The sequence below is a fragment of the Microtus ochrogaster genome, chromosome 2 (genome assembly GCF_000317375.1).
Source record: "Microtus ochrogaster isolate Prairie Vole_2 chromosome 2, MicOch1.0, whole genome shotgun sequence".
NCBI lineage: Eukaryota > Metazoa > Chordata > Mammalia > Rodentia > Cricetidae > Microtus > Microtus ochrogaster.
The window spans coordinates 47093853-47118234 of NC_022010.1; the positions used below are offsets into that span (position 1 = coordinate 47093853).

The 24382-nt window shown below is 41.0% G+C and overlaps 2 protein-coding genes across 4 annotated transcripts in view; one reads left to right on the top strand and one right to left on the bottom strand.

Moving 5' to 3' along the window:
- Positions 1-24382, top strand: part of Cmss1 (cms1 ribosomal small subunit homolog) — a 290654-nt gene that overhangs the window by 171054 nt on the left and 95218 nt on the right. The window contains exon 1 of one of the 3 annotated variants that reach the window (XM_026785840.1): positions 12087-12319. The exons of the other annotated variants lie outside the window; for them this stretch is intronic. Coding sequence (XP_026641641.1) covers positions 12298-12319 — 22 coding nt within the window. The 5' untranslated portion in view covers positions 12087-12297. Of the gene's footprint in view, positions 1-12086; positions 12320-24382 lie in introns of those variants that run through there. 3 annotated transcript variants of the gene reach the window in all.
- The window catches only part of Filip1l (filamin A interacting protein 1 like), a 225039-nt gene that overhangs the window by 151146 nt on the left and 49511 nt on the right, over positions 1-24382 (bottom strand). The window lies entirely within an intron of this gene.

Sequence of the window (24382 nt, forward strand, 5' to 3'; positions counted from 1 at the left end):
AGCTGTTTGGGCGCTCTGTTAATATTTGCTTTCTATTAATAGTTATAATTATTTATCATAGTGAGTAATAGAGTAAGATCATAGAATAAATCTTAGCAAGTACCAGTGCCTTACTACTGATTTTAGGTTGTTTTTTTTTTTTGTTGTTGTTTTGTTTTTTGAGACAGGGTTTCTTTGTGTAATAGTTCTGGCTGTCATGAAACTAGCTCTTATAGACCAGGCTGGCCTCAAACTCACAGAGATCCACCTACCCCACCTCCTGGGTGCTCGGATTAAAGGCATGTGCCACCACCACCTGGCTGATCTTTCTAGACACTGTCAGTACACACCCCTCCTACCTTCAGATCCTCTGTGTGTGTGTGTGTGTGTGTGTGTGTGTGTGTGTGTGTGTGTGTATCTAATTAGTGTTGCCTGCTGGAATGCTGACTGGCCTTATTGTATTGATCTTGTGCAGGTCTCCTGGAAGTAACCATATAATTAAGGGATGTTTTGTTAAATTTTTAAATATTTTTAAATATTATACATTTACCCAGGAACTTATTTATCCAGGAATTATTCATAGATAATTTTACATTGTAAATTATAAAGATATAAGATAAAGTGATGGTGTAGAGTTCATTTACAAGTGCTTATGGTAATGTATGTGGTTAGAAAATAATCTTGATTCTTGTGCAGTGATAACAGTATAAAGATAGCTGGTGTTCATATTTCCTTAACAAGAACTGAGGAAGGTGACACTTGTGATAACAACATTCAGGAAGCTATAATAGGTTGATGACAAGCTCAATACCAGCCTGGGCTACTTAGCTATCATACCAATGGATAGGGTCAAAACTCATTACTGTGAACTCTAAATATAATGGTTATTTTTGTATTTTAATTTATCCTTTTACATGTAGCTATAACACAATGGATAGTGTTATATTGGGCTTCTAGTATCTCTCTCTCACACACACACAAACACATGCATACATACATACGCACACACAGAATACCTTTTCACCAAAGTATGTCATAAATATATCCCTTGATATTTTATTAGTAGATCAGTTATTTTTTAGCAGTTATTACAGCTCTTAGACTCAATTCTTTTTGTTAATGAAAATGGGGGCTTATTTGGCTCAAAGAAAAATTTTTCATTTCATTTTTACAATAAAAGATAAATCAAGTGCCTTAGGATGAAACCTTAGATTGATAATACATTTGCAAGGTTTATGAAATATTAAAGTTTGACTAGAAATGCATTTGCCAAGTGATATTGTCTTTATAATCATAAGTAAGTTTTTCTTTTCTGGACATAAAGTGATTGTGCCCATCTAGTTTCTATCTTGTACTGGTTGTTTTATGTCAACTTATATGAACCTCAGTAGAGAACTGCTTCCTTCCCGTCGGCCTGTAGGCATTTTCTCAGTTAGTGATTGGTGTGGGAGGATCAGCTCCCTGCAGCTGGTGCCACACCTGGACAGGTGGTCTTGGGTTGTTTAAGACAGCAAACCAAGGAAGCTGTAGCGAGCAAGCCAGGGAGAAGCACTCCTCCTTGGTCTCCACTTCAGTATCTGCCTCCGTCTTCTGGCTTGAGCTCCTGCTGCGGCTTCCCTTAGTCATGGACTGTGACTGCTAAGCACATAAATCCTTTCCTCCTCCAGGTTGTTGTCCATCATGGAGTTTATGACGGCAACAGAATAGGAGTCAGAGCACCTCTCACTGTCCGGTCTTTGAGTCTGGGATCATTGTTTTATGCTATAATTTAGACGGTATTTCCCTGGACATCAGCGTTGTTAAACTATGTACTGAAATGACATATTCATGAAAGGGAATTTCCAGAAACTAAATAATTTAGTGGCATTTGCCATAAGTGCCCCATTCTCCAGGAGAGACCAGAATGAATCATTGTAATCATTATATGGTCACATTACCGTTCTATCTCCATAGGTTTAGAACAGTGGGTTTTAGTTTTTAAATTGGTCAACTGGGAAGGTTTTGAGAAATCCAGTGCCGCTCCTTTGTTAGATTTGGGTCTACGAGAAAGGGAGGGTAAAGGAGGGCGTAGTGATGAGATTTCTCATCTCTATCACAAGGATCCTGTTCGTAAATACAAGACTCCTTTTTCCAAAGGTGGAGGAAGTTGAGAACGCAGCAAGGGAGAAGCCGTGTTCTAGGAAAGTCCAGAGTTAACATAAAAACTTGTGTCTAGAAACGACTTGAGACACACACCTATTGGTTTTTATACCACTTCTTTTTTTATTGTCTTATTCTCCTTCCAGCATCTAGCTAATGTTTCCTTTCCAGGCTGAGGGGCTAGAGCAGCAGAGCAGAGAGAAAGGGAAGGAAATGTTGCTGCAGGCATTTGCTTCACCTCCACAGCAAGACCTTTTATGGAGTAGCAGTTAGTAAGCCTTCCAGGGTTTGCTAGCCCTAGATCATTGTGATAACCACCAAACGTCATCGTTGTAACAGCCACAGACAAGATATAAGTGAACGAGCGTGGCTATGCTTTCATAAAGTTCTATTTGTTGCCACAGAAAGTTAGTTTTGTTTTTCAAGAGTCACAACGTATTTTCTAAATTTTCAACATTTTACAAAAGTAAAAGTCATTCTCACAGTTAACTCTTCAGATTCAGGGCACATTTGGCCTACTGGACATTACTTGCTAACCCTTGCCACACGGAGCTAAATGATGAAATGTGTAGAAAACTGTGGCTGTTGATAACTGAAATGTAGATGATTCGAATGTGCGAAGGGAAAGTCCTGGTGGGTAGGTAGCCACAAGGAGAAGACAGGTGCCCTCACCTCTGCTGTAAATAGTCTTGGTCAGTCCTCTGTCAAATTCCAGCTTGGTTGCTTTGATTTACTCTCATAAGATTTATGAAAAGCAGGTTTTAGCTGGCCTTAAAGAAGAAAAGCAGAACCGAGGACAGGATGTGTGACTTACAGCTTGCTGTGAGGTATGCAGAGCCAGAGACTGTTTTATTAGGAATGGCAGCTGATGGTCTGTATTGTCAGTGAATCTCCAGGAAGTCTGCTGGAGAAGCAGAGGAGCCTGCTAGCCATATCCCCCACTACCACAGTCAATTTCAAGTTACTGTTAAGCTTCTACAGAAAATGTCTCCTGCCCTACAGAGAGAATCTCTGAAGATCTTATAAAAGCTATAATGTTAAACTTTGAATTTACAGGTTATTTGTAACTTTAAAGCATGAAGAAGATTACAACAGATAGTAAGTATTATTCACAGGCAGGTGAATGCAGATTTCTTGGCTTTGTAGGGTAACTTTACCTATGATAATTATACAGATGGCAGAGGGTAGCTACCTGTAACAGAGGGACCTTAGTGGGATGTGGCACTAATGACAACTTCTCGTTCTTTTGATTATCTCCCCTCTTCTACCACATAAAAGTCATTATCTAATACCCCACTCCATCCCCTGCAATGATCTTGCTAGGTAGGTCTTACTCTACCACAGAAAATAAAACTGCAGTTCCATCACATAGCCCCAGAAGATCAGGTCCAAATGCAAATCCATACCCACCTATCATAAAAATTCACTCCCTTCCACGGAACCATGACCATGGATGAGAAAGAAAAAGGCTAATTGGAAAAGCTGACTCTGTTATCTTACTGGCCAACATTGCTTTATCGATATTAATTTTACTATGTAATGATTCCACAGTAATAGAACGATTTTAGCTGTTAAAATTTCAGAGAGGGGCGGGGTAAAAAAAAAAAAACTTCAGAGAAAATCAAACCAGTTGTGCCTTTTAACATTTGTGGTTTGTGTGTCCATTCACTGCCCCCAGTTTCTCAGCAGCCTGCAACCTTGAACTATTCACTGTCTGAACTTGCCCTCAAAGAATTCATCCTCCTGCCTTCCCCCTATCAAGTGGCAGCCAATGAAAAACGCACTAGCTTGGCAGCTGCTGGCCTGGAAGGCTTCCACCGAATCCCTCAGTCCCAGATCCCTTTGAAAATCGCAGCTCTCAGAGCTTGTGTTATCTTCTTGAAGCTGGTGACTAATGTTTGCAACATTGCAAAACCCCCACAGCAAACACCGTCTGCGCGTCTGGGAGTCCTTAACTTGGACTCCGTAACTTGCCTCTATCAGGACACTTCCTGCTCAGCAACTGCTCTACCTCCGGTTCTTTCCCAGTAACCAGAAACCAGGTGTGAAGATGGGTGTTTTGAGGATTACAGAAAATTAGGGCTGAATAGATTCCATAGAGATTTCCACAGAATGCCTCTCAGAGGCCAGAACTGACCTCAGCCAAACCCAGAACTGCCTTATGACTAGGATAAACTCAGCCTGGTTTCTGCTTCTCTAATGGTACCCTTTTTAGGATTTATTTTTAGGACTTATGATTTAGAAGACAGGAATCCAATATGCCTCTTTCAAGAAATAATTTTATTTTCTCTAAGTGAAATGTGGAAGTATGGTGGAAAGGGCTATTTTCTGTATGGTCGTTGGCAAAATCCAGGTTTGAGGTTTTTAGGGGTTTTTTTGTTTTTTATGGGTTTTTTTGCCAGCATTTTTTATGTAAAGCATGTTACTTAATCCGTGTTTCTTTGAAAACACAATACAACCAGTCTCACAATATGAATATTTGACTGGAGAAGCATGGTTGCTATTATTTACCTACTTACATTAATGACCCATTATTACATATAAGAAAAAAGTAACTTTCTTCATCAGCATCCACTGAAGTTGGTAGACACAGGACCCCATGAAGAAAGAATTTCCTGATCAGTATCACAGCACTGGTTTTTCTCATAATCCCCAAAATATATTCAGTAACTCAGAGGAAGTGAAAAATACCATGGAAAGCTGCAGGCAGGAGACAAGTATGTGCTAATGCACCTCTTACTGTCTGGAGAAAATGTGTTCTCAGGGCAGACATAATGGCTTATTGGCTCCATGTTTATTTACAGTGTGCAGGCTGCTTGATGTTAGTGTTCTTACTCTGCCCAGTGTACATGGAAAGAATCCACCACATTTTCTCACCTACTTAAACAGGGAATGCACCTTTAGAGTTAACTTTGGGTTAGAGGTTGCCATGTAAGTGAATAACCCCAAAAATTACTTCCTGTTTCCTGAATAAAAGAAGAAATTATTTGTGGCCTCGGCTCCCATCTGAACTGACTGCTTTGGGTCACTTACGCATGTTTCCTTATCAGTAAAACGGAGCAGACACATATTTTAAAAATTCGACAGAAAATGTCTACTATTTAGGTATGACAGCAAGCTCAGGCTTGTGGTACAGAAACACTTATAATTAATTCAACTTAGACTTTCTTAAAATAACACTGATAAAGAATGCCAGTGTCGGCTTTCACAGTGTGTGTGTGTGTGTGTGTTGGGTAGGGATGGCTCTTATAAGGTTTTCATTAGAGCAGTGCATACATACAAATGTGTTTCCTTAACATGGTTTTTCCCAGAGCAGAGTATTTGGTTCTGCAGTTTTAGCTTTTCGGTTTGAACATCTTGACTAATAGTCACAAGAAAACCATCGTCATGTCGTTATCAAAGAGCTGGGTGAGTGCCCTCCAGAGAGCGCAGAGGCCATTGTTGTACTTTGTTTATATATGTTGACTGATATCACAGATCCATACTCATGCCTAGAGTCTGTCTAGTCAATTCAAGTTCTTGTTTTCTAAGGTGAATAGACCAGTTTCTCTAATAGTTAAAGCTGTGGCTGTTTTCAAGTCCCTTAGGCCAAAGGCGCTAAAACAATGCACTCCAGAAGGCAGTGGTTGCATCTTGCTTCCTTCTAGCCTTCTAAATTGGCATGTGAGTATCTTTTTGCAGTCTGCCCGTGGAGCTTCACATCCCAAAGGCCCTGTCATTTGGCCTGATGTCAAATGGGGAGCAAAATATTTTTCAGGGTTAGAAGAAGGTGTATATAGAAATATATTTTATGACAGCTTATTAAAACATGAAATATTCCCTAGATCTTTCTGCTCTGAGGGCCTGCTAACTTATAACCATAAGCATATATAATATCGATAGCTGGGCTGCTAAGTCTCATTTTCTATACAAGGGTCTAGGGCTTATTACAGAAATGGCTGACTAATGAAGGGCTAATGAAGGAAAAAGCAGATGAGCTTGGAACATCTTTTCATGCCAGGATGTTAGGAAGTTTCCTGGGAATAGCTTTTGAATAAAAAAAAAAAACCTGCCAGTGACTTCTTCACCAAGTGATCTTGTCCCTGGCAGTGGCATCCGGATGAACTGAGTCATGTGCACCTTGACGTTATGGATTGAGAAAGATGTCTCATTAATTAATTTAGTATTAGAATTTAGACAATTGCCAAACAAAGGTACTTCAGAAATACCATGACTTTAAAATGCAATCCTGGCCCAGTTTCTGTTGCTATAAGAAAATACATGAGGCTGAGTAATTCATAAAGCAAAGACATTCATTTAACTTCCAGTTCTGGAGGCTGTAAGTCAAAGGCAAGCCAGGACCTCATGCTGTGCCGTAACATGGCAGAGACAGACAAGGAAACTGTGGAATAGAGAGGAAAGAGAGGGCAGGCTGGCTTACCACAGCATCTCATTCTGATGGGAACTAATCACAGCCCTAGAGAATTAACCCACTCTAGAAAGAAGACATTACTCCCCCTTTAGAACCTGCTGGCCAGGCAGAGGTGGCGCACATCTTTAATCCCAACACTCGGGAGGCAGCTACTGGAGGATCTCTGTGAGTTTGAGGCTAGGTTGGTTTACAAAGCAAGTTCCAGGTCAGCCAGGCCTGTCTCACAAAATCAAAAACAAAAAGAACATGACTGCCTCGGTCCCATAGCACCTCATCCTTGCCCATGAGCACCAACTTCCCAGCATGCCTCAGCCTCTCTCATGAACACCAGCTTCCTAACACGTGAGCTCCTGGGGGGGGGGGGTGACAAACCAGGAAGTGATCCTCTATGCTCTTAGGAAACAAAGGCACATAATCTCTCGAACTCACTCAAATGGCTTAAATGTGTATGTGTAGCTGTTGAAAGAAACTAAAATGCAAGAGTCGTATATTTTTAACAATTTGGCAAGTGTAGATAAAGTCAGTGAAGTTAGTACCTCCCTTCAACTTTGAAGCTTGAAGTTATTTTTCAGTTATTAAAAATAGACTAAAACAGCAAACACACATTTAAAGTTATCTTCACTGTAAAGCCAACTCAGCAGAAATATGAAAAGCATCCCTAGGCAAAATTAGAGAATAGGTCATATTTCCTCAGCAAAGAGACTATAGACATCCTTTAACGGCCTTCATGTTCAAATTACAAAACGTATAAATGTGTCATAAAGTTTCCCAGTTACTCGTATATTGCCTAGACACACCTGTATAAGTTCTGTGTCCATCCGTCTAAAGATGTGCCTTCGTACATGTGTGTGTGTGCGTGTGTTTCAGAGTCTATGCTGATGCCGATGACAGCGTGTCACCTGAGCAGTGTCTCAGCCACAGGAAGGCGGCTTTAGTCAGCTCCCTCTGCCCATCTGGCTCTCAGTCATTGGGTTTTCCTTTGTCTCTTTTCCTCTCCATGAAAGTATGACTTGTGTGGGAATATAAAGAATAATGGAGTGATGAATCCCTGATATTGAGACTATCCAAAAAATGTTGTCTTACTAATGATAAAGACGAATAAACCATGCTATTGTACAAAAGCTAGCTAGCCAGATCCTTTTTTTGCCCCCCCCCCACCACCATTGTTTTGCTCTCCAAAGAGAATTGGAGTTGGAAGTAGAAATAGGAAAAAGTCATCTGCCAAATGTGACTTCTTACTGCTCACTTTAATAGACATTCTGTGTAATATCAAGGCTGGTTAAATTAACAAGGTATATCCAAGTGTAATCAGACAGGAAATCGCTTTGTGTATTGTCATAAAAAGATCCTTTAGGTATAGAACATACTGTCTGTACTTTTTCTGCAATTTTGATATCATAAGGGGGAAAATAAATGCTTATTTGCCTTACATGTATTGTGCTGGCTAGTTTCATGTCAGCTTGATACAAGATAGTCATCTGAGAGGGAAACCTCGATTGAGAAAATATCTCCATAAGATAGGGCTGTAGGCAGACATATGGAGCATTTTCTAAATTAGTGATTGATGGGGAAAGGATCACTCTAGGATGGTGGTCCTGAATTCTTTAAGAAAGCAGGCTGAGCAAACCATGGGGAGCAAACCAGTAAGCAGCACCTCTCCATGGCCTTGGCCTCAGCTTCTGACTCCGGTTTCCTGGCCTGTTCTGACTTCCTTTGCTGAGGAACTGTGAGTGAAATAAACACTTTCTTCCCCCACAGTGCTTTTGGTCATGGTGTTTCATCACAGTAATAATAACCCTAGCTATATGCCAGATAGCTCTGAAAAGAGACACACTGCCTACGGATATTCGAAATTAGTATTTGGTGTTGAGATATTTTCCTTTTGTTTTCGCCTTATAAGACAGAGTTGAACACTGTAACTCACAACAGTCCTCATGCCTCTCCATTTCAGAAGAAAAATTATTACTTTCATCATAAATAGATGTTATAAATATCTATAAATTTAGTGCTTATAACAAACGAGATATACTGAAAACTTTTAAATGTGTGGCAGGGACTTACTAAATTACACAAGCTGGCCTTGACCTTGCAGTCCTTTGCTTCAGCCTTCAAGTGACTAGAATACAGTTCTGTGACAGGCATGGCTTTCAGTGGTGTTTAATTCTGTGGAAATTACTGTCCTAAGATAATAACCCATCAAATACAGAGATAACCCCACTTCTTTCCATGTGCTGCTGAAAAACATCACACATTCTATCTAATTCAGTTAGTGTTGTTGACTTATTAACTTGGCTTAAAAAAAATGACCAACTTCCTTCTCCAAGTGCTTTTGACAGCATAGGGGAGGGGGATAATTAATGAATGCATGATTGCTCTGTTACCAGAACGTTACAGTGCTAAAAGGTAAAGGGATGATTTTAGTGGGCTCTACTACAAGAGCAGTTTGGATTAAGATATCATGGGAAATAGAAAAATTAAACATATTCCAAGTTAAATAGTATGAAATTCAGTCTTGCTGTAATGTGGACTATCAGAAGTATCGCATGAAGGCCTTAGGTATCCAATAGCCTATAGTAGAATGTCTTTCCTAAGGTTGACAGTCTTCATATATTATAGCCAGGTTGTTCTTGAGCCAAGATCTCAGACCTTCCTGTAAATAGGACTTTAAACAACACATGGTAATTTTCTTCCCCTGATAGTTTTCATGGTAGTTAGCAACTTTATCTGTCCACATGCTTTTTAATGATTTATTTATTGTGTATACAGTATTCTGCTTGCTAGCATTACTTCAGGCCAGAAGCGGGCACCAGAACTCATTACAGATGGTTGTGAGCCACCATGTGGTTGCTGGGAATTGAACTCAGGACCTCTAGAAGAGCAGGCAGTACTCTTAACCCCTGAGCCATCTCTCCAGCCCCCACATGCTTTTAAGAGTAGGACAGACAGAATCCCTCCAGACTGTCCAAATGTTTCCTTTTCTTACCGCTCCTCACCAGACTCGACAAGAGATTCAAATCTAAGATAGTCTCTGGCTCAGGTAGTCATCTGCAATAAAATTAAGAGAAACCTCTGCATCTTATTTGCATATTTCATCTTTCTCCTGTTTAACTTCCTCTTTGAACAGAACCATTAATTGTTCAGATAAGCATTGTTTACTCAGCCTATACACAGTGACTGAAAGTGTTCTCTCCTCAGAATCATTTGTGTATTTCTGTTAACAGCAGTTCATTTTCATGGAATAGAGTACACACCATTGCTTCTTTGGGGATAGTTAGGTAACACTGAGAAATACCTGCATGGTTTACTAGCAGCCTGAGTAACTAAGTAGTGACTTGTTGGGACTTCTCTGCATCCGCCCTTTCCCCGTCCTTTCTCCAACACATCCAGATGAATAATATACTAAATCCTCCCTTGCATGTGCATTTGACAGCCCTGGGCACTGTCTGGGTTAACAGTACACACATAAGCCATCGTTGTTTGCATGATACACCCCATTTGGGTATCTGGTTGGGCTGGATAGTATGTGCTCTACGTGGGGGTTGTGGCATCTATAAGAAGATTGTGCTGGCAGCCGTGTGGGACTCTGCCCATCACAGTCAGGTTTAGTATTTTCTTGGCTTGTAGGACTGTTGTGCTACAGAGAGACAGACTTTGGATTAGTGCCTAAAGTGTTGTCTCCTCATGTCTGAGATATACACTCGAAGAAATGTCTTTTTTGCCTTGGGAAAGGAAAGACATAAGAGTTTTAAAAAGACAAAGACAGTGTTCATAAGCACTTCATTCATTTGCTGTGGCTTCTGAAACCGTTTCTCCATGGCTAGTCCCAAGTGTCCCAATTACAAAGCAGACTCTGTGTGACCTGTTAGGTTTTCCTTAGACAGTGGGATATGATCACACAAGACTGATTGCCAAAGTTTTGTTTCAGCTCAGATGTGGCTAAATGCAAGAAATCACTTCCTGACACCTTTTCCCTCTGACTGCCCCACCCTAAAAATCACCATTTTGAAGCAAGTCCTGGGATCTACAAAATGTTCTGCCTATGTTCCAAGTTAATTTCGAGAGTGACTTTTTATGGCTAGTTTACAATCCTTAGAACAGCAGAGTTATGATGGAAACACTGTGACATCCTAAGCTGTAACAAATGAGCTGTTCTTGAAGATAAATGTAACTTTGTGTCTGGGAACCTAAATATTTCCTTTCCAGATGATTTAGTGTATCTTTGTTCCTGTCCACCCTAAGCCTTTTCTTTTTGTGCATCCCTTCATCTCTAAGTTACCTTTTTTGTAGCCCTTTTAGATCAGTGTTTTGTGATGTTACAAAAAGCAAAAAGTGTGAGGTCAAATTTTCCATTACATAATTCAGCAGGAATGCCAGGGAACTTGGCCAAACTAAAGCTACAAAAAATAGAAATTACAGGAAAGATGATTCATTAGTCAAAAATTGCCTTCCCAAGAAAATAGAATTAGTTATATGTAGTTGATTTGGGGAAGGGTATCAGTTCACGCAGACAGATGGGAGAAGGGAGTAGGGGACAGTATTTTATGACTGAATAGCATGGTTTTAAACTCCGTAATATTTGAAAATGCAACATCAGAAGAAAGAAAGCTCACTCTGTGCCTTGATTTCTCTCAGCATCTCCCTACCCCTTTTCAATACCTGTTGTCCTATCTATGATCTGATTTTATGCTAGAGAGACTCAGCCTGGGTAAGAGGAGCTATGGCTTCTCTTCCTCCTTTCCTCTATTATCTGAGCTGGCTCTCTCCTTCCAGTTCACAGTAGGTCTTCCTCTTCCTTTTTGATTTCTTTGATCAGAAGGTCAAAATCAGTGTCCTTTCAAATATTGTAAGATTACTAGAAATCCTGGAACTTGTTTTTATTACATATTCAAGGTCCAAAATTATGGCATCATATGGTAGAAAATTTAGCATGAAAGTTAGGGAAATCCCACAGACTCCTGACAGTCTTAGAAACAGAACATTGTGATCATAGCACTCAGTGCTATAAATGCCTACTTATGGTGAATCTTCTTTAAAAGAACAAAATTCTAGTAAGAAAGCCAGCCAGTAGCAATACCCAGTAATAGATACAATGACTCTATTGTCTGACACTCCATTAACCATCCAGTAAGACCATGATCATAATTAAATATTAGCCTATATCTCTAGCTATTCCCAGATCCATGTGCACCTCTGGCTCACCAAAGAATGAAAATGTTAAGGCACTCTTGTTTTATTTTAAATCTTTGGAAATTGGCAATTTGTGTGTGGTTTAGACACTGTTAGCTGGATTACATAATTAAGCATTCCTAACCATGCTGGATGATACTAAGTTTACTGAAGAATTTTATTTCCTTTTATGGAGAACATGAAAATATCAAAACCTGTTTTTTTTTCTGTTTTGCCAAATAGTTGATAACCCAGTTTTATTACCATTTCATCCACACAATGGGATTGCTGCATGAGAAATAAGCCTTTTAAAGTTACTTGTACGTGGATGTTTCTTGTGCAAAGCTGAAGCAGGTCAAGGAAAGGAATGTACTGATAATGAGAACCGAGCCAGAGTCCCCAGGACTGGAGAACTGGGACGAGTGGAACAAGTCTACACTCATCGCGGAAGAATGTGAAGTCTTGTGCTTCAGTACCGAAAGACCTCTCTGAGAGAGCAGTGCACGGGGACAAGGAACAGCATAACCTGCGCGAGTCATGGCCTCTGTGCTTCTGTCCCCACAGCTTGGCCTGAAGATCAGTGACAGAGCACCCAGCAGAGGATGCTGAACTGTAATGATGGAAGTGAGTTCCAGGGTCTCAAATTGAAAATTACTCTTCCCCAGTCCTCACAGCTCAGAGAAACATCTCTTCAAGCATTTTCATTAGTTTGTTCTTTCCTCTCTGCACCCTTTCACCCCACCACACATATACACATGCATGCACAAATGTACACACACCACACACACGCCATACCACACACAGCAAACACATACACACGTACACCCACATCTCTCTGTTTCCCTCTCTTTCACACACACATAGGCACAAACACACACATGAACACAGTACACCGCATACACCACACACACATACATAACACACATACACCTACATCATACACACATGTAAGAAAAGGACTTTTATAGAGTAAACTGTACACTGTTTTCTTGCCTTGTTTTGTCTTTTTAAAAATCTCTCTGTTCATGTTTCTAGTTAGATTAAATAAAGATTTTTATTATAAGAGTTTTATGTCAGAAACCCAGCTCTAGGAATTCCAGTGGACCAGTTTCTGCCAACTAGCTCAAATATGCCAATTAATGAGATGAAAGTATTAAAGGCAAAGGGAGATATTTAACCAATATAGGTATAGTTAGAAGGCAGAGGACCAGCTTCCTTAACCCTGCCTTCCAAGGGTACTGGCATTAACATCTAGGTTCTATAGGAAGACTGAAGTAGTAGAGGGTAAGAAGCATGCACAGAAAAATGGTCGAAGTCAGACTGAGGTCAGAGAGAGCACTGACCAGAAGCTGTAAGAAATACCCTGTTGCTGAATTAGCATCTATTAATTAATTAATTAGCCTCTAGTAAGTCAAAAGCTGTTAATGCAACTATCAGATCTGTTGCTCCTAGAAATCTAAAATGATCACAGGAGAATCATGCAAATTAAGGGCCATGGTTGCCAGTGGAGGGAAATGCTCTGAGTTTCTCTCATTGCACATCTGCAGGCCCAAGTCAAGAGTTGTTGCATTTTAGCAAAAACAGCTTCTAAGTCCTTCTTGCAATTTATTTGCTTAATTCTTGAATCTCAATTTGTTCAGGCTTATTGCTTGCTGCTCAGCAAACTCTAAGTTCTCCTTTCTCTTATTCACAGCCCTTCTCCACTGGACTATCCATACAGGCCAGTAGATTCTGGTTATATCATGTGTGGCATAAGAGACCGATTCCCTGCCCTTCTTATCATTTCCAGCCAGTCTCCACTCCTTTTATCCATCTAACTCTCCAGCCATGTTGGTGGATAAGGACTTTGAAACTTCAAATTTTACATCCCTAAAGCTTATGGAGAACCCTTTTGCTTTAAAAGATACTAAAAAGTAACATGTTTAGGGTGGGGAGACCTGTCTGGGCCTGGTGATGCATGTCTTTAATACTAGCACTCCAGAGGCAGGAGGATCTCTATGAGTGCAAGGATATCCTGGTCTACATAGCAAGCTCCTAGAGAGCCAGGACTACATACAGAGACCTTGTCTCAAAAAACCAAAAGAGTAATCAAACTAAAATTTCTGCTCAAATCCTGTGACTTGAAGCAAATTTCTTTTGTTTAATGATGTGAAAAGTACCGACTGAGTACTTCACGGGTGCTAGGCACTGTGCTAAGCATAATGGATACAATATAAACTTTGTCTTTGCCCTCATCAGATCTGTATTCAGTTGGGTAACTCATAGAGACACAACCTTTAATAGGAGTTATATAAGTATTTATATGTGTGTGTGTGTGTGTGTGTCAGAAAGAAGAAATGGGAGAAAGTTGAGTTAGAGGCAGAAAAAGCTACTCTGTAGTAGTTGAGCTAAGGTTCCCACGATGGGCAGGTGCTAGCCAAGCAAAGAGGATAAGGGCCTCATGATTGTAGAACAGCCTGTTCTAAAACACTAATGCAGGAGAGAACCTGGGACAAAAGAGGAGCTCAGAAGCTGGAGCCCTGGAGTGGGAGGAAGGTAGAAAGATAGCATCAGATTTAGCAAGGCACTTTAGGCACCAGCAAGAATTCTGATCTTTCCTAATGGCAAAGATTAGCCATTTAAATTACACACACATACACACGAGGCACACACACACACACACACACACACACACACACACAAGTTTCTGGTTTTCACTGTGTTGTCCCGGATGGGATCTTAGTTACAGACTCAAGCAATTCTCCCACACATGCTTGCAGAGTAGCTGGAGTCTCGGCTACATTCTGTATGGAGTGAGCTACCATAAGAACAGAAAGATATTTGGAATGGGGTTGGGTAGCACGATGTGATCATAGCAGTGCTTTAAAATTACTCTCATTGTCAAGACAAGTTCAAGGGAAGAACTGACAGCGCTTGCTTTCTCTCTGGATTTGTAGCGTTGCAGAGTAGGAGGCTGTCTCTTAAGACTTCTACTCTTCTAGAATGAAGTACTGTTTCCTGAAGGGAGAATTTGCTTCTCAGCAGATAAGCAGTGGTCCCACGTTCAGTTTGTTGATTTATGCAAGTGGAGATGTCATAAAGTCATTGTGAAGAAAGATCTTTAGCTCAGAATATATGTCTAGTTTGGGACCTAAGTTGGGTAGCAGCTTACAGATATTTAAATGTGAACATGGATGAGCTTAGGAAAAGATCCTGGCTCCAAGAGTAAGGTCAGAACTCCGTCAGCCCTCTGTAGCCACAATGGTAAGCATGGAAATAGTGTTATCTGTATGTTAAACAGGTTGTGGAGTCTTAACAAAATACAGCCTATTATCCAGCTAGTAATAAGTGTTTGTTATATAGTAATTATCACAGCATTTAACAAAGTCTTAGAGCCTCGTTCTGTGGGATAAGATGGCATTGGTTAACAGGAATGGAGTTCTAGTAATGAATGGGTGAAAGATTGAACACGTGTCTGTAAGAACTGAGATAAAGACACTGGCTTTCAGTATATCCATATAGACAGTTTTTCCCTAATTTTCATTTTCCGCTTGCAAACAACCTTCTAGTATTCTCCTCCTGAAAAATCTGGCGTTTTCATTTTCTGCAGATGAATCATTGGATCTCTGTACGCCTTGTGAGACTGGGTGACCAGGTTTGTGGGTTTCTCACTGCTGCTGCAGTGGCTGATTGATTTGCTAAGAAATATCTGGGTGTTCTTTTGTAGCATTCGCCTTAGGAAGGCAAAGCCTTTCCATTTGCAGACAGCAGCTTTGTTGTGAATGTGGGGCGACCACAGAGCTGTAACACACTACACATGTCGGCACAACTGTCTGGGCCTCTTGGCATTACTAATGATGGTAATGATCCCACTCGGTGCAGGCAGACCCTCCCTGCAGCTGGTGTCCTTTCTGCCTAGGGATGAGGTCATGTGGGTGGGGGGGGAGGTGGAGCTGGAGAAGATGAGAGAAGAGAAGGGGAAGTTGTCCCTGTCTGCATTCTTGGTGGAAAATGGAAACACATTTGCCACATGCTTGCTTTGTTAATTTTTTAAGGAAGGGGAATTAAAAGACAAGGGAATAGTAAGGGATTGTGGGAAGGCGACAAATTGGCTCTTCCCCTGTCCCCCGAGGCTCCACAGCTGTCCGTATTCACCACCAGTGCCCAGGAATCTTCCAGGACACTGGCAACCCTGTAAGTCCAATCTCGCAGATATGTGAAACTGCTCAGAGCAGGAAATGCCAGCTGTTTAGATGCCAGTAACTACGGTACAATTGCAGATTGTGATTCTAGGCAGTATACGCCTTGTTCTGCTCCAGGTATGCTTAAACCTGGGAAGTTCGGAATTCTCTTCCCTTGACTGTGAAGTTAAAGGTATCTGATCATGCTTCATCTCTATCAAAGTTGTCAGTGAAAACCAATAAGCTCCCTTTCTGTGGTTCACTAGCAGTCCAGCTGGTGCGCCACAGTATCATTTCTAGAGCATGCAATGCCCTGTAAGTTCTCAGCTTGGCAGGTTGTAGTAAGTAGTTGATGGAATTGCGCAGGGAGCGACGGCTTATGACTGAAGGGGAAACACTCTTCAGTGTGCGGGATCAGGCCTTCAGTCAGCCACTTGCCCATCTCTATTTGGGGCCAGCTGCGACCAGCTGGAAGATGGCACTAAAGCTTTGCAGAAATCTTCCGAATGCCCCACATGGAAAAGAGGGCTGGTTCACTTTTGTGTGCTCAGTGCTTCATCCGGGTTACCTCACGCAGTGAGGGGTGAATGGGTAAGGAGCCAGTTTACCTATTTTCCACATTGATTTTTTTTTAAAAAAAAATATTTATTTATTTATTTACTTATTGATTTATTATGTATACAATATTCTGTCTGTGTGTATCCCTGCAGGCCAGAAGAGGGCACCAGACCCCATTACAGATGGTTGTGAGCCACCATGTGGTTGCTGGGAATCGAACTCAGGACCTTTGGAAGAGCAGGCAATGCTCTTAACCACTGAGCCATCTCTCCAGCCCTTCCACATTGTTAATAGCTGCTGCAAGTGAATGTGGGGACCACACCCCTAAGTGCTAGAGAAGGGGGCTGTTGTTAAGTGATCATCCATAATACTGACTCCTGGCTTGATTTTTCAGATTGTACTGTAAATAATACTATCTCCAAGTTGCAAAGGTAATAAACTTTACCCCCAATTTTTTTAGGCTTTAGTTTGGGCATTTTTGTTGTTTTGTCTTGTTAGCAATAGGATGGGAATAATGATCCATTCTCTGCCACCTCCTAGGATCATGTGTAGGATTAAATCCTAAATTTATATATTTAATAACATATTAAATATGTTTAATAATAAATTCATAGGTGGTAAGGGGTCATTGGGAATTCTATGTGTTTGTTTTTTAAAAAAAAATAAAGTGAATTTGTCAAAGAAGGTAATGAGACAGCATTTATTAGTGTGGTTTTTAATCCATCTTTACTGCTTATCCACCTTTAATGCCAGCCCTTAGGAAGCAGAGCCAGGAAGATCTCTGTAAACTCAAGGCCATTCTGGTCTACACACTGAGACCCTGTCTCAAATCAAAACAAAACAACTAGTGGGAACTCCCCTCTCTCTTTGTGTAAAGCTTTGATAACATGAATTCGAATTTTGTATGTTAAAATATCTAAGTTACGAGGCATTCCTTTAAAATACCCTTATCGTTAGTAACTCCTAAAAAAGCAAGTTTTATTAAACTACTGACTGAAAGATTGAGTGACCACAAACAAAACCCTAGTGTTCTGTATGTAAACGCTCTCCCCGTGGTTTGTACCTCTCTACACAGTGATTCAACTGCAGGTGTCCACTGGGACACCGTTCTGTCCCCTGGGACAGTATGCCCCACTGAAAGAACCTGGAGTTCCTCCACACTGTCCAGTGACCCTTACCAAATCTCCCACCTCTCAGAATTTGGGCATCTTTGTTTTCTAAGGGTCAGAGCCTTTGAGGGCTTTGCTTTGGGGGGGAGGGGGTCCCTGCTCTTCCCAGAAGGCATTTGTAAAAAAGGAGGGCATATATTTTGGCTGATAAAATGACAGAGCAGGGTGTTTGTTTCCATTTTTTGCATAGAGGTAGATCTTCTACATAATACCCCACTAAAGAACACTAGGCCATAGCTTAAGAGAATGAAGGAGTCACAGTTAATAATAAAAGAATGTCTGGAGCCAAAGTGGTGTTAGATATATGAATCAACTAGCCACATCCAGTTCTACTTTTCTGCTTTTCTTTCTTAGCCTGTCTCACAAATGTAAGACCCCAGCCCTCATAACCTAAGTCTATAGCTCATAGAATGGGACTGTCTAGACCACACCACACACCTTCCATTGTCTGTTTACCTTGAAACTGAGCTATGACTTTAACTGGCCGGTTCACCTCTTTATCCCCAGAGTCCCCTCCTTTCTGGGCTCAGCAAGTAGTCTGTGGCAGCTGCCTTCAGCATTTGTTCAAGGTGGGTGGGGGAAGAGAGGGAATAGATAGAAGGGCTGCAAAGCCAGCCCTTCCCTGCAGCTGGAGCTAACCAGAGCAAGCTGCAGACACAAACAGCTCAGTCCAATTCAGTCAGTGGCCACCCTGGAGCCGTATGTGTGGGTGCAAAGTTACTGTGACACATTCCTCGTGGGGTGGGAGGGAAGAAGCTGTGCATGATGGTGGAAATGCCAGATGGTTCTCAAACCACTCTTGGAGGCTGTCACTTAGAGAGGAAAACAAAACACAAAGCAGAACTCCTTTCTTCTGGCCACCTCATGTGCAGGAAACAGCAGGTGCAGGTGCTGTTCCCCTGCCCACAGACAAGCCTGCATTCCAGAATTGTTTAGCTCTGGGCTTTTCTCTTACTTATATTTATCTTAAGCTTCCTAAATTGTATTTTATTCTTTAAAGGAAATCTGTTGTGCAGAATTTTGTAAAGCTTGACATGATGGCCTAGAGTAGGCTAATTGTTTAAATATGGGCTTGGACAATTGTTGAAAAGTGCTTTTGTTTATATCATGGAATGTAAGTTACCACATACACAATAGTCTATTTTCAAACCTAAATTGATTTCATCTTAAAGGGATTAGTGGAACATCACAAAAAGAATATTAATTTTTGTAGGGGTTTATGTGGTGTATATGTTTATGAATGTGGGGGGGGGTATGAACACACACGTGTGTGGGTGGAGGCAAGAGGTCAACATTTTGTGTCTTCCTTAATTCAATTCTACCTTATTTTATGGGACAGGATCTGTCACTGGCCCTGGAAGTGACTGACTGAGCTAAAGTGACGGCTGGTGAACTCCAGGGAGCCATTTATCCTTCCATGTCCCCCCTCACCACGCCTCATGAGCTGAAATTACAGACATACACCTCAGTACCTGGACTTTTTGTGTGTATGTGGGTTCTGGGGTCCAAAACTCAAGCCCTCGTGCTTGCTTGTCAAGCCCTTTACTGATCCAGTCATCTCTTTGGCCCAAACATTAATTCTTTATGTCAGAACCAAAGTTGATGTCTAAACTCGGCTGGGCAGAACTGGGGAGCTTTGCCTCCGGCTTGACTAGCTCTCTTGCTCTGTTTCACCTTTCCTTTTCACTTAGTGTTGGAAGCTGCACCTTTGGGAGCACGGGGCTCCTCAGCTTTGAGGAAGAGGAGCACATTGTGACCGTGCTAGCCTATAACTGTTCTCTTCACTGATTTCATGCCTCTTCCGGGATGGAGAGAGCCCTGACTTTACCATGAAGCTCAGAACTTATAGAAAGGAATAGTGTTAATTTGGAGAGGATGTTGGTTTTTTTTATTGCTTTTTTTTTTTTAATTACTCAGTGTTACAGGGAAGATTTAAAAAGTATCAAAATATCATATTTCTAGGAGGGACTTTTCCTTTTACTAATTGTTCCCTCATTCCTAAAACAAATGCAGTACAGTATGACAGTTACTACTTGAGGTAGTCAGGGTGTTTGAAATTCGGAGCCAGAAGTGATAATAGAGGATAGACATACAGACTGTCTATCCCATTATGCCATTATGCATAATGGCAGCTTAGCTTTAAGCTCTTTGGTGTCTTAAGCCAAAAAGAAAATAATTTCTAAATCACCAGACTCACCTAGCAGAATACATTTATTAAAACCATTTGTCCATTCATCTGCCAACATTTTTTAAGATTTATGTGCCGTACTCAGTATGAAAATATACAACCATCTTGAAGTTGATATTAAATATGGTTCAATGCTAAAATTGGACAGTAACCTAATTATGAGAAGATTTAAATTAAATCAGAAACATTTTAATGGTTTCCATTGTTTTTAGCATGTGTGTGTATGTGCATGCATGTGTGCGTTGTTGTGTTTGCAGGTATGTTTGTGTGTATATGTGGAGACTCACGGTTGACATCAGGTGTCTTCTTTGCTCTCTTTCCACTTTATATATTGAGGCAGCCTGAACCCAGAGCTCCCCAGCTTGGCTAGTCTAGGTAACTAGCTGGCTCCAGGATCTCTGTCTCTGCCTCCCAAGCATTGCTCTTCCAGGTGGGTACCACACCCGTCCAACATTAACACAGATGCTGCTTATCCGCACTGTGATCCTCATACTCACAGTTTACCCACTGTGCCATCTCCCCAGCCCCGGATTTTACTTTTATAAGAAATCTGTAAATGTCCTCAGATCTTATATATTGCTTTTGAACCACAGAGTAGCTCCTCAAATTGAGTCTTTACAGTCATAATTTGGGCAAAAGGTAGCTTTGCAATTCCTTCTACCAACCTTGTCTTCACATGTTTTTGGTAGCAGAGGCTCTTACCAGTTATCTCCCCACCCTCCATAGAGAAAATACAGACAAGTGATATTGATTCATGTTCTTTTTTTTTGTTTGTTTATGTGGTTATTGTTTGTTTGAGCTATACTCTCACAGTGTGGCCTAGCCTGTTGCCAATATTATGTAGCCCAGGTTGACCTCAAACTAATAGCAGTCCTATTGTGATATAAATCTACTTTTAAATCGCTTGAATATATTTATTATGAAGATAGGTTAGGGAGGTTAACAAAACTCTTTTCATAAATTAGAAATGTGAATGAATGACAATCTCCCTAGCACTTAATTCTCCCACATTTTGTTGTAATTTTTTATAAATTCATTTTGGTACCTCAGTATACATCTAGACTAAACTGTTTTAGCAGTTTGAAGGAGAAATGGTTTATATTATATTCTGAAATAATTAGAATTCAAAAATGAATAATAAGTGCTAAGAACCCCTATTCCCAAAATATGTATAATGTGTTAAACATTACTAATATATCATTTACTATAATGTGCCTTATATTCATATTTGTTTTCTTAAGTTATATTGTGGTATAATTATTTTACATATTGCTACTAAGAAACACAAAATATTTAAGAACCACATATAAGGCACCATTTGTCCTTAAATAATAGGTAATATTACCATGAAACATTTTTCATGTCTTAGAATTTATTTAGAATACTAATGGGCATTACTCGTGACCTGCCCAAGACCTCGTGAGATGTTCTAGTAATTAGAAGTCAAGTTCAGGATCTTCTTGGCATGTATGTAAGTAAGATGCAAGCATGTTATGATAACAGTAGTATGTTCTGTTGGGGTTTTGCATGAGAAGACATGCTCAGTCCAAAAACTAATAATAAACTGACGTAGGGACAAGATGGCTCGTCAGATAAAGGCACTTGCTGCCAAGCCAGAAGACCTCCCAGAACCTGAACGGTGAGAGGAGAGAGTAACTGTGAAAGCTGTGCTCTGACCTCCACACGTGTGCCATGGCATGCACATACACACCACGGAAGTGGAATTTAATTTTTTTAAAAGGCAGATTCAAAGCAATACCACTGCTAGTAAATAACATGTTTGTGAGGGATTCACATCTGTGCACCAGAATTACAAAGGTAACTTTTGTGCCAGGGTCTTTGTAGTAATGGTAGTTGTGTGTTGGATGTGGTTCCTACAACCGCATCCCACTTGAGGTGAGTCTTATACACTGTATGCTGTCATTGAGGTTGTATTTACTGAAGTGAGTCTACTAAAGACTTGTCTGTCTTCTTGGGCTGCAAACAGAAATGGGGGCCTGTTACAGAAAAGTGAGTCTCAGTCTTGAATGTACAAAGCCTACATCAAATTATTGACAATGAAAATCCTTGACTAAATTAATGCTGTGTTTCTCTACCCAACATTTTATGTTAGAATTTAGGGGCAGGCACCTAGCCCCACAAATTCATACCTAATCTTGTTTTTTAGATATGTGACGATCTTAATTATTTTGTGCTTTTTTTTTCTAGTTCTACTCAAATACAAAGAAACTAAGTTAGACACTAGCTAGGGTAGGAAGGCTGAGATATGGAAAAACTATAATGTATGACTGAAATTTAGTTCGACTGTGAGATAAATGCTTACAGTAGACCACCCTGCATTTGGTTACCTACCAGTCAATATTGCTTGTTTTAGTCCATTTTGTGATTCTAACAGAATACTACAATCTACAAAGAAGGGTGCTGGTGTCCTCCTCTGTAACCAACCACATTATTCAGTTGGGGGGGGGAGTTCTTTCTGAACCTAGAACTAATAAGTTTGCCTAGGCTAGCAGGCACAAGTTGCAGCAATTTCCCTGTCTCTGTCCCCGCGCCGCACACGGGTTACAGGTGTGTCCAAGTCCACACCCAGCTTGCCACATGGGTTTGGGGATCCAAACTCAGGTCAAAGTTTGCCAAAAGCACAAGCTCTGAAGCACATGTTCAGACCATAGTACTTCTCACTCCAGTCTCTCCTGAAACACAGTAATCATGACTTGATAAAGCTGTGCTTCCTGGGCCTTTCTGAATTGTACCCTACATACTGCATCAGTCTCATCTGTGATTGTAAGTCAGTGCATGATCCACCCTAGCATGCCTCCAGCCCATGAGTGGCAGGAGAAGCCAGCCTCCTGGAGCTTCTCTGCTGCTCTGGCTTGCAGCACGGTGCATGTTTTTCTCACGCAGTTCTAAAGGCCAGACTTTGAAGTCAGAGTGTCAGCAAGGCTGTACCTCCAGCAGAGGCCCTAAAACGCTTGCTTGGCTTTCGTAGCTCCTAGTGGCTGCCAGCAGTCCTCGGTGTCCCTTAGTTGTAGTAGTGTAGCTCTGCACTCAGTCTGCCTTTGCACTGACTGTTCATTCACTGTGTGTCTGTGTGACAAGTTCTGTCATCTTGTAAGGACACAAGTCACTGGATTGGGGCCCACCATAATCCAGTACTGTTTTCACTGAATCAGATCTACCATGATCCTATTTCCAAATAAAGTCACGTTCAGATCTCTAGTGCATAAATGTAAAACAGAGTAGACAACCTGATACATGAGTGTTGTATTTATCTAGTCTCAAGCAAAGCACCCTTGAGCTTTGCTTACCATCCATTTGGCATGCTGAGCATTTATTTTCACTGCTGATGTCTTTCTTACCTGCAAAGCTTTCCAAAGCCTCAGCAACCCTAACTAATCAGTTTTGTGGTCACTGCCGTAGCACTTGCTAAGCGTGTTACATTTCATAAACTTGCCCCCGGGTCCAGATTTTTGTTCTCTAGCATTAATATGCTACTTTCTACTAGAAGCAAAGTAAATTACATCCAAGTGTTTTCAGGCATTGATTTTGGCCCACACTTAACTTCTCAAATCCTGTACTTTGTTCTGTACATCTGGATGTTAGGCTTACGTCAGTATGTGCCGCATTGTCCCCAGAGCCACAGTTCTGAAGAGCCACATTATCTCAGATTCTCTGTCCCACGTGAGCCTCTCTGGGATGCCGAAGGCTGGCCAGGAATCAGACATGGACACTTTCTAGATCATGCCTGTTGATTTTAAACTCTTCCTTAACTAAAGTTGTGATCGAAGAGTACATGAGTAACTAACTCAGGTACCATGTTCATCCTGTCCCAGATGTGATTTTTGTGGCTTGCACAATGACTATTTTAAAAGGAAATGGACTATTTGCTAATAATAGAAGAATTCACAAAGAAATTATCTGACTTTTCACAAAACTAGAAGATCTACAATACAGGAGTCATATTTCTTCATTGGCTGGGACTGCAAAATAGCTATTTAATCAGACAGAGCCATATATTCTTGCCTGTGTGTGGTTCCCTATTCACATGTCCCACCTGGACCAGGATTTAGGAATTTAACTGAATATTCTCACTGATGTGGCATACTCAGGGGCGTAGTGGGGGTGGAGGGTGGGAGCACATTAAACATACTTAGGCAACTGAAGGGAAAACCACTGGTCTCTTCCTTGTTGTAGAAAGTTATTTTAAGGTGTGTTACTTTTGTTTATGCTATGTTTGTTTAACTCTATGATACTGTGTTTCTTTGCCTGTTTAAAACACCTGATGGTTTAATAAAGAGCTGCTTGAGGCAGGAACAAGGAAGGATAGGCAGCACAGGCAGGCAGAAAGGATAGTGGAGGAACGAGAGACAAGAGGAGGACACCAGGGCCAACCACCCAGCTATACCACAGCCGTGGAGAAAGAAGTAAGGTATGCAGAAATAGAGAAAGATAGAAGCCCAGAGGCAAAAGGTAGATGGGATAATTTAAGAGAAGACAAGCTGGCCAAAAATAAGCCAAGCTAAGGCCAGACATTCATAACTAAGAATAAGCCTCCATGTGTGGTTTATTTGGGAGCTGGGTGGTAGGCCTCCCAAAAAAGAATAGAACTTCA